The following is an 11,574-nucleotide window of genomic DNA, read 5'->3' as shown; positions in this document are numbered from 1 at the left end:
AGTATTAATCGAGAGACATATGTATATATATGATTAAAATAAAAAGAGAGAAAAAAGTTGGGTATGAAATAAAATTACCAGAAAAAAGTTGAGCAGAGTAGACGGTTGATAGCAGAAAAGGAGAGAGTAAAGCTGAGGATGAATAATTAATGTTGATTAGACCCATCATCATCATCAAGCAGCAATTGAACAAGCATTCAATTGCTCTATTTCTTGATCGTTAGTCTTCCTAATTGTGCTGTGTAGTGTTGTGGAATTTATTTATTTTATTTGATTTTATGGGCTTGACGTTCTCTATGTATTGATTGATTCATAACCGTCCAAAGATACACAATGGTTCGTAAGTGTTCGGATCAGCTATAGGATTAGAACCCTCACGGGCCCGCCATTATTAGTGGTTAGTCGTCAGTAACTTATATTTTCATTATAATATTGTTATCTATCTATACCACAAGTTAGGGTGCTCAAGCACCCTCTACAACACTTAGCCAATTTTCTTTAAATAATTTTCAAAGCGTCTTTTTGCCCAACACTTAGTCAAATTTTAGCATTTTTCAGCATGGTGCTCGAGCACCATGACTAGGATGCTCGAGCACCCTAAATAGTGCTCGATCACTATGAACAGGGTGCTCAAGCACCCTCTCAACATGTAGTTTTGTAACACTATTTTGACCTATTTGGAGTCCGAACCTTGTAATGGCTAAACAAAAAAAAGACGGTCTTCGAGTCATCTTTCCATAGCCGCTGAGTTTGCCCAATTTAGAGTTTCAAGTAAAAAGTTTTTCCCAAAATACTGAATCAGGTCCAGAATTCTTCAAGGGTGCTCGAGCCCTATTTCAAAATTTTCATCAAATCTCACTTGGATGACCCCTAATTCAACCCAAAAGGTCCAAAACACCTCCAAAGGCCTCGAGAACATTGCTCTGTGCCTCAAAACCATGATTTTACTATATTCTTTAGAAAATAACCTACGAGAAACAAATAATCAAAAATCAGTATAAGAACTGGATAAAAGTATTACTAAGGCATTAACATATGCACATTTAAGGGCTTAAATATACAATATTTTGCGCTTATCAGATACTAAGCAACTTCAAAGGTTATTAGGATGTGTTATTGACATGAGGGATTATCTTCCAAATATAGCTTAATACACTTTAAGTCTAATTAGCCAACAAATTAGAAAGGCTAGAACTCCCTAAAGAAAATGACTTTTTGATAGTCGAAACAGATGCTTCAGATGCAAACTGGAGTGGAATTCTGAAAGCTATGAGTCTAGATACTATTCTAGAAAAAGTTTGTAAGTATGCTTCAAGAATTTTTAAACCTAGTAAATGAAATTATACTCCAATGGAAAAAGAAATCCTTGCTATAAAAAATAACATATTTTATTTTGAACTCTTTATAAATCATCAACAATTTCTAATTAGAACTGATCGTAAGTATTTTACAACTTTCATGAAGTTTAATTTTGATAGGTGCATCAGTAAAGGAAGATTACTACGATGGAGACATCAATGATGTCGAACATATTGTAGGAGAAACCAATAGTCTATCAGACGTCTTAACACACGAGATGGCTTGTACACTCTGTGACAGTTTTATCAAGAACAAAAATGGTGATAGCCAAAATAAATCAATTATCCACAAGGATAAAAATAGTACACCAATACCATTATAGTCTACGGACTTAAAAACCCATAAGGGAAAGTTGAAAGATAATAAATTTAACAACGAAACTTCAGTTTCAAATCCTCCGAAAGAAAATGGTCCCTTTTAAAAAACTATGGTCGACAAGTTCAAGGGCAAACAAATTGAGAATATTGAAGATTTATTCTTTGGAAATCTCGCCCTTAATATGATGAAAAACCCTACACATGTTTTCAAAACAAATGAGAAACACTCACTGTTTTAAAAGACATATCTTGGATTCTGTATGGAATGATTTCAAGACCCAAGATACAAAACATATGCTTACTACATTGAAAGTGATAAGTAAATATCTTATTATGCTCCAAAAAGAGTGTAGACGACTGAATGCCTTAGAAATAAATAGGGTTACACCTGAAACTACTGATGCTTCTATTCAAACAGAATAAATTCAGGAACTTTCAAAAGGAGAAAAAATGCTTCGAGAGCCAAAAGTCTGAACCACTTTATAAGTGGAATCTGTAAATTTAATTTATCAAAAGGTAGAAGATCTCACTAAGCACGTATTCCTAAAAATTATAGGAACACCAACTAGTGCTCACAAAAAATGGCATGAGTTCACTAAAAGAATATGAGATTTTAAAATTCCAAAATGTTATGTTACTCAGGGGCTCAGTCCTAAGATAGTTGAGTTAAGTTTCACAACTGTCCAAAGGAGATCACGAAACTAAAGCTTATGCTTTAGAAAATGGATTCTTGACAAGTTTCCAGTATCACACAGAGGAAGACACAGAAGGAATGCCAACATCCATCCAGGAAGCATGCAATGAATTCAAACCAAAACGACTATTTCATGTTGAGGTCATAACTGCAGCACTAGAATGGGACGAAATAGATTATCCCTCGATTCATCTTATAAGCTTGCACTCAGCACCCCAATGGTTGGGAAATATTATAGATGAGAACAAGCTAAAGAAGAGAAAGCCCTAATACACAAGTGATTATGATATTGGAGTAAATCGAGCCGTAGGGATAACCATGATTGAGAAAAAGATCAAAGAATCATGGACATTGAAACAATGGACCACGATATTTTCTGGAGAAAGAAAAATAATTCAAATCTTAGCATTCAAAAATGAAGAAAATTTTGAATTAACAAAATCCATTAAGTAAGGCAGATTAGTGACCACTCAAGAAACCAAGGAAATAATCGAAGCTATGAATAGAGAAATTGATTATCAAATAATGAATTATGGTATTGATGTCATGGATGACGATGATCGACTGGATGACATTAGAAACCAAAATCTGGACAACATGATGGAGTATTAGCTGTTCTCCACCATATCAATTTTCCACTGAAGTAGATGTTTTCCAAAGAAGAAATAACCAAAAGAAAAGCACAGACTGGAAAGAGTGTCAGATTGTAATAAAGTTAGATTCGAATTTCAAATCCAAATTCAAGTATAGATCTATTTCAAGTTCGGGGTCTATAAAAAGGCTCTTAAGGCATTGTATGAGGCATCAAAAGCCAGAGAGTGAGATAGGGTATTGTAAAAGTGCTTTCTTTCAAGTGTGTGTAGTAGTATTTTTCTTTCAAGCTTTTGTGTAATATTTCAGATTGTTTAAGTATTATATACTCATATTTCTTTCAATAAAATAAGTCAGTGTGTTTCCATAAACTCCTTCAAATACTCCATAGAAAACCTTAAAGTAATATTCCTTTTGGTTCTTCTATTTTGTGAATATTTATTCCTTGTTCGTTAAACCCGGTGAGCCATTGATGTTGGTAAAAGGGTGTCCAAAACAATTTTCCAGTGAAGAAAGTCCGGTCATGCGATGGTTGTTAACCTCGGAACAGAAGAATTCGAAGAACAAAAGAATAAATTCTTAAAGGTTAGTATATTCAATAGTATTATGTAGGAGCGTGGTGGGCATATATTAGATATATTTCATGTTTTATAGCTTTTATGTTATAATAATTGTGTTTTGGGTCTTTATAGTAATATAAATTGTTGTGTGGTCCAAAATAAAAAGTGAGTCCATAAATAAGAAATAGTTTGCGTGGTCTTCCCATTTACTATAGTTTCATGACTCTAACTTCAGTGTAATATTAACCCCATAAACCCATGTATTGGGAGTTATCTTCTTCTTCTTCTTCCTCCTTTTTTTTTTTTCACTTTACCCTATATATTATACCAATGAAGCAAATGCAAGGCCATGGCCCATGCGTATATTATACACTTTAGAGTTGGAGTTGGGCTGGGTTTATGCGTGCATGCCACATGTGATTTGGACTTTGGAGCAGGCTAGGTCCACAATGTGATTTTTCTTTCATATACTACTATCCATCGTAATGTTTTAGTGTGTCCTCCTTAGGGCTGCAAATGAGCCGAGCCGAGTTTTGGCCTGCTCGGGCTCGGCTTACCAGGTTCAGAAGGCTGCTCGGGCTTGGCTCGGGCTCGGGCGAGCTTAACTTAGCCAAGTTCGGGCTCGGCTCGCCAATATTTGGACAAACTCGGGCTCGGTTCGGCTCAAGCTCCATTGCATAAATCAGCCTCTTAATCTTCTACATATCCGCAAATCCCACAGCTTTTCGATCGCATTATAGAGGATGGAATCAGTTTCTTAATCATCGTGTTAAACCCTATTTTCTTATCTAATTCTTCCTAAGCACTCTAGCCCCAAAGTATTTTTCATCCTCTTATAACTCCATGAAAAGAAGAAGAAAAAAGGTGGTTGTCAAGATAAAGAACATGAATCTGAGATGGACGGATTGAGATTAATAAAAATGGTTGAGAAAGGGATATAGTAATAACCTTGTATTAGTTGTTGTTGGAGTAAGATTTTCGCATCGGTCGCTAGTAGAGTAGCTGTCAACATGAATCTGAGATGGACGGATTGAGAGGTCTCCTATGGTTGCCGTCTTCAACAAGAGTTAGGAACTTAGGGTTTTTTTTTTCTTTTGTTATAGTTAATTGGCTATAACATGTGTAATCCAATGGCTGTGATAAATTGTATAGGATATTGGGCTTATTAGCTTGTGGGCTTCAAGAATGGATATAGTTTAATTTTATAAAACCAATCTACTACATGGACCTTTAAAAACTTTTAAGTGTTTGGGCTAAATTTTAGTAACAAAATTTGAAATATAGGCCCTATTAACTAAATAAACCTGTTCACAAGCTTGACGAGCCGAACTCATCATTGCTCAAGCTCGGCTCGTTTATTAAACGAGCCTGGAAAATGAGCTCGAGCTCGGCTCGTTTACTAAACGAACGAGCCCGAGCCGAGCTTTTAACGAGCCGAGCTCGAACTGTTCATGAACAGCTCGGTTCATTTGCAGCCCTAGTCCTCCTGTGTGTGTTGTTATATACAGTATATATCTTCGATCCAATCATTTATTAACTTATAGTATCCAATATATATATATATATATATATATAGAGTAATGATCTCTTGCTTCCCATAGAGCAAGAAAATTCTTTTGCACTTTCTATAGTGACCATTAGATTAAATCTAATGGTCAAATTCCAAACCCACCTATATATTTTCCTTTTAATATAAAACCACTATCACTATTTCTAATTTGTAAATTTAAAATTTACCAATACCACTAATTACAACTATAAAAGGTAAGTACCAAACAAATAAAAATATAAATCGCTTCACCTCTGGAACGTCTCACCTCCACTAATGGGAATTTTTATTTTCTTTGATGTCTTTGCTGTTACTCTACATATTAGCAGTCTTTCATACTTTATTTGCTTACAAAAAAAAAAAAAATGATGATGGTGAAAAAAAAAAAAAAAATGATGATAATAATAGCAGTATTAAAGAAAAAACTAAGAAAAATAACTAATTTACAACGAAAATCTGAAATTTCATAGAATAATATAATTTTTTGTTGTGAATCTCCTCATTATGTCAATAAATTTTTGTTATTATAGTAGAACTAGAAAAAAGATTTTGTACGATTTATTATGACATATGAGTAATTGGAATGTGTTTACAAATAGTTAAAATCTGAAATAAAATAAAACAAAATTAACAAAAAAGATGAAACAATTTGTGACAAAGGGGTTAATAGATTGAATTTCTAATTTTTAAATAGTATGCATTTAGGGAGCTATACAATAATTTAAATTGTGAAGTGTTGCAAATCACATGTTACCTTTTTATTAATGTTTTAGTTGATGTTTTGTATGTCAATAGTGTAATTTTAAATTTTTTTTTCACATTCAAACAAATACGCAATGACAACTTTAGTATCAAGTCATGAATACAATTCTCTAACACTTATAATTTTTTTTTTAAAGAAACTAAAATTTCGATTAGTGATGAGACGTGATTTCGAGAGGTGAAGAGATTTCTATTTTTATTTTTTTAGTACTTATCTTTTATTGTTATAATTAATGGTATTGATAAATATTAAATTTAGAAACTTGAAATAGTAATAATGTTGTTGTATTGAAAGGAAAGCATATAGGTGTGTTTAGAATGTGACTATTAGATTTAATTTAATGGTCACTATAAACGATGCGAAAGAATTTCCTTACTCTATAGGAAGCAAGAAACCACTAATCTCTCTATATATATATATATATATGTATGATCAATCTAAAAGTGAAGTTGCACAGGACAATTTAATGTCACAGACTCACAGCTCACACGATTTGCATTCGGAAATGTATAATGTTTCACCTCCACGAAACACATTCATCAAACAATTAATTAACTGGGATCCATGACGCGATCTTTTCGTGCTTCCACTCCACTGACTTAAATATATGCGATCTTTTCGTGCTTCCACTCCACTGACTTAAATATATATATATATATATATATATATATCTTAATTAAAGATCTAATAATCACGGGTGAGGTTAGAACAAGAACATCCGTGTTACCTACTCCAAAGGAAAATGATTAGAGGACGACACACGAAACTCGGCAATTTGAAAAATCAAATAGTGTTGTTATGCTTTCCTTCACCACTTACCATGCAAAAAAACAACAGAATCAAGTTTTGTCCACTTTCTAATTGACAAGCCTTTCTGTTTCAAATAGCGATTATTACATATCAATGGTTTTAAGGTCACATATTTATCATTTGATAGATCCAAAATCTCATACTGTCGAAAAAATAAAATTGACCAAAATGATATGAAAAAAATACTGTTTATTTGTCAAAAATGTATCACTTTTAGGTACATAGGTACTCCGATACCGCTTTTTGTCATCGGGTACTACTTTTGTTTTGAGCATAAATGTATCATTTTTATACACATAGATATCACTTTTTGTGTAGGCATGTACCATTTTTTTGTATAGCACAAAAAGTGATACCCGATGACAAAAAGTAATACTTGCTGCGCAAAAAGTGATACTTATGTGCCCAAAATTGATACCTTTTGACAAATAAACAATATTTTTTCATATCCACACTAGTATTTTGGTCAACTTTATTACTTTAGAATTATGAAACTTTGACTACATGAAATAATAAATATGAATCATTAATATCATTTATATTTAATAATCCATTTTAAAAATATCACTAGTCTTCTCCAAAACTGTAATGTGGCCGGCCCACCTTAAAACTATTTTGGTTGATGGATTTGGAATTTGTTTACGGTAGTATATTTTACAGTTTCTTTTATGGTAGTATAAAAATAATGGGCAAAACAATATGATTGTGAATTAAGCACATAGATAGAGCAGCTGGAGCAACCGAACAACAAAATCAATTAGGATAACTGTAAATACCAACTACGAACCATTTTTGGTTTGATGATGTCAATGGAAGTACCCACTGATGGCGCGATCAGGACTTGTTAACAAATGCACACTACCTACTTAGTGGTATTAATATTATATAGTATACAATTACAAGCCAAACAATATATTAAAACTCATTCATTATATTAACGAATTAAATAGATTTTTCATGTGATCGAATGGTATTAAGACGATATTATCTTAGCTCTCCTGTTTATATATATAAAAAAAGAAAGTATTATCTTAGCTCCTTATCTCTCATCCAATCCAATACTATGGACTGTATATATAGTTTTAGTCTTCTTCAATCACTCAAAATGTAAATTCCTAGAAACAAAAATAGGCGGTGTTAAATTACTCATTCATTGGACTTACCGATGGATTGACCATCGGCCGGAAGAAAATAAAAAAAAAATTACCAACCATAAAATTGGAGGTGATAGATTCAAAAGTATATGGAGTATTAGACAAAAGTATAATTAATTATGGGCCGTCCAATACCATGGATGATCATCGATCTTGGTCATGACTACTATAAATGGGAAATTAATCTGAGCTGTACGTTTGTTAATAAATTAAGCATATATAATCAAATTAACTGTCCAAGTACATAACAAAACACAGGAAGGGGAGAAGAAAACTTTAAGCATAAGTTAGCCCCTATATTATATGTTAAAGAAAAAGTAGTTGATGGATGAAGTAGGAAGATGTGTAACTTGTCTTTGGGAGTAAAAATACCTTTTACACAATTAATGTCAAACTTGTTAGGATCCTAAAAGTAAGAAGTTGGTCACTGCTTACTTTTCTTTTGTGTCACAGAAGGGAAGAATAATTCAAAAGCCTGATGGAGGCCCACCTACATACATAGTACATACATATATGAATACACACACACACACACACACACACACACATACATTACACACGCGTGTAGTATTAATAGCTAGAAATGAGAAACGTAGCCATTAATTTCACGGATGCAGTAGTGTGGGTGTTATATGTATGATCCAATATGAAATAAGTTGATACGATTTTCTTTACCAATCTCAGTTAGGCCTCCCTTTTCGTGTCTTACTATCTCTCTCTGCTCCATCAATCTAACAGCTATATATAAATGGTTTTATGATCAAGATTCAAGAAGTAGTCGATCTTGTCGAATTACAAGAAATTAAGACAAACACACACGCACACACACATATATTAGAATTACAGGTATATTGGTAGCATTAATGGCAAGAAGGAGAGGTGTAATACTAGTGTGTTCAAGCATAATGGGTTTGGTAATTAGCTTAGTGTCAATGAATGATGTTGTATACGGAGGAGGAGGAGGAGGAGGAGGAGGAGGAGGAGGAGAGCATGAGCATTCTTGGTCGACAGTGGGACTTGGCCGCCACCACCGTGACCAAATGCGAAAACTGGAAGCATTCAAGGCATCATTAGCACCCCGCTATCATTCGCCTTCCGTTTTGTTGTCTCTTAGTGATGTTCCGGCACCGTCACCTGCATCACCATCGGCATCGCCATCAGCATCACCATCACTATCACCATCGGTGAGTACCTGTTTAATTGTGGCTTAACTTAATTCTTGGTTACTCTTTAATTAATTACCATATATATATATATATATATTGAAACTTTACATAATTAATTAACTCATGTATACCATATATATAGAAAATTAATTGATGTTATGTGATAAAAATATATGATGATGAATAATATGATGGAGATGGATGGATGTAGGTTAATGGAGGAGCAAAAGTGTATAACGTGACATCATATGGTGCAGACTCAACAGGGAAAAGAGATAGTACGGAGGCATTTGTTAAAGCTATATCAGATGCAGTTGCAGGCAGCAGTAGCGATGGAGGCTTGATTCAGGGAATCGCTAATCTTGGGGGTGCACAGATTTACCTTCAAGGTGGCTATTACCTCATCAGCCGCCCCCTGCGCTTCCCCAACTCCGGCCTAGGTAACCTCATGGTAATTCCTTAATTTATATGCCCACCCCCAAATATATATATATATATATATATATATATATATATATTGTACTAACCATTGCTTAGTCAATTTTGATTTAAGAATATTATTAAACACATATGTTTGTTACTACCTTCTATGAAAGGTCCAATTGGTTCTGCATATAACCTCTCCCTTTCTTATATATATATATATATATATATTCTTGATTAATCAAGAAGAGGTTACAGGGGAGGGAGGTTTGGAGAGATCAGCATCATAGGCCTGAAGTAGTCACTGACGCCAATCTCTCCAAAAAAATAAAAAAAAATAAAAAATACATGATATATTTATATAATTTTCAGCATCAGACAAGGTATCACATTAATTCTTCATTTATTTATATAATCTTCAGTACGTATCAATTGAACTCTAAGCTTGTCCTAAAATTTAAAACTGAAGAATTTTTGGTGATAAATATAAATAATAAATACAGATACATGGAGGAACAATAAGAGCTTCGGATGATTTTCCAAGTGATGGGTATCTGATTGATTTATCAGGCAACCGCAACGTTGGATCGTATAACACAGAGTTCATAACACTGAAAGACCTGATGTTGGACTCAAACTACAGGGGTGGAGGCATTCAAGTTATAAACGGACTTAGAACTAGCATTGATAACTGTTACATTGTTCATTTCACCACCAATGGTATCTTAGTCCAAGGTGGTCATGAAACCTACATCCGAAACTCCTTCCTTGGCCAACACATTACTGCCGGAGGTGATCCCCGCGAGAGAAACTTCTCAGCCACCGCAATCAACCTAATGGGCAACGACAATGCTGTGACGGATGTCGTCATATTTTCAGCTGCGGTTGGAATCATGATTTCAGGTCAAGCTAACACGCTTTCTGGGGTACATTGCTACAACAAAGCAACAGGCTTTGGTGGTACTGGGATTTACATAAAGTTGCCAGGCTTGACACAAACTCGGATAGTGAATTCCTACTTGGACTACACAGGCATCGTTGCAGAAGATCCGGTGCAACTTCACATCTCAAGTAGTTTCTTCCTTGGGGACGCATACATTGTTCTGAAATCCATAAATGGCGTGGTGAATGGAGTGAATATTGTGAATAACATGTTTTCTGGGAGTGATAAAGGGATCGAGATTGTTCAGTTGGATGAAAGAAATGGGGAATTCAAGGAGATTGATCAAGTTGTAATTGATCAAAACAATGTGAAGGGGATGAAGTATAAGGCGACAGTTGCAAGAGGAAGCGTGGAGGGGAATGGTACTTCATGGATGGTAGACCTTAGTTCAACTCTATTATTCCCAAACCTTATAAACCAGGTGCACTACACATTATTATTAAAATCAAGCACTAGCACTAGCACTAGTAGCAGCAGCAGCAGCATTTCTTCTTCATTTCCTAAGCATGCCTTGCGTAATGTCTCTAATAACCGCGTTGTGATTGAGTCCGATGTGCCCATTCCAGCAAACGTTTTTGTGATGGCGGATCAAGGAATTTCTTCAAAGTAGCTAGCTGATCAAACCAAGGAAGAAATTACTGTAATATAGCTAGATAGCTGGGTGGCTTGGGTGGAAGAGAGATTGATCATACATACATACATACATTCAACCAACTATGGATTAATTGGGCACAATTATTTTTGTTTTCCCATTTACATACAGGAATTAATTCACCATATTGAATTTTCCAACTGTTATACTATTTTTCAGTCAATGTAAACCACAGGATGTATGTATATTCCAAATGTCGGAAAAGTATACTAATAACATTACTACAATTACAACACATTTTCTTTATGTCTTACTAATTGCTAGTCCCGAATCACATGAGCCGCCATAAGTCCAGTCCCAGGTTTCAAATTTCAAGTGTGAAGTTGATTTATCAAACCGGAAGTTATATAGGATCAGACCGAAAATTTGACAAAATAACCCCATTTGTAGAAACATGCATGCTAATTAAAGGACTTCGGCACAGATAGACCAAACAACGCGTGTATGTGCGCGTGTGTGTGATAAAAAGCAAGGGGCTCCCATATTTTCTCTTCCATGTTCAACATTTCAAATGTGGTGACTAGTTGTGTTAAAAGTTCAACATAACCAACATATAAAACATTAAAATCTAAATCAATTACAACAATGGAAAC

At 34.4% G+C, this 11,574-nt stretch overlaps 1 protein-coding gene across 1 annotated transcript; it reads left to right on the top strand.

The window, feature by feature from the left end:
* Positions 1 to 8,777: 8,777 nt before the first annotated feature.
* On the top strand, positions 8,778 to 11,223 carry LOC132268707 (polygalacturonase QRT3). Its single transcript, XM_059769509.1, has 3 exons — positions 8,778 to 8,981; positions 9,175 to 9,414; positions 9,890 to 11,223. The coding sequence occupies exons 1-3, from the start codon at positions 8,838 to 8,840 to the stop codon at positions 10,937 to 10,939; spliced, it is 1,434 nt and encodes a 477-aa protein (XP_059625492.1). The 5' UTR covers positions 8,778 to 8,837; the 3' UTR covers positions 10,940 to 11,223.
* Positions 11,224 to 11,574: the final 351 nt, after the last annotated feature.

Source organism: Cornus florida, unplaced genomic scaffold (assembly GCF_030987335.1).
Source record: "Cornus florida cultivar Cherokee Brave unplaced genomic scaffold, ASM3098733v1 CherokeeBrave_3.0.0_Hap2_Chr01, whole genome shotgun sequence".
Lineage (NCBI taxonomy): Eukaryota > Viridiplantae > Streptophyta > Magnoliopsida > Cornales > Cornaceae > Cornus > Cornus florida.
The sequence above is the reverse complement of the archived record's forward strand: the minus strand, read 5'-3'. Positions and strand labels throughout refer to the sequence as shown.

Coding starts and splice junctions, on each gene's coding strand:
- LOC132268707 (XM_059769509.1), top strand. CDS start 8,838: ATGCGAAAACTGGAAGCATTCAAGGCATCATTAGCACCCCGCTATCAT. Junction 8,982..9,174: donor CACCATCACTATCACCATCG/GTGAGTACCTGT, acceptor GGATGGATGTAG/GTTAATGGAGGAGCAAAAGT. Junction 9,415..9,889: donor CCGGCCTAGGTAACCTCATG/GTAATTCCTTAA, acceptor TAATAAATACAG/ATACATGGAGGAACAATAAG.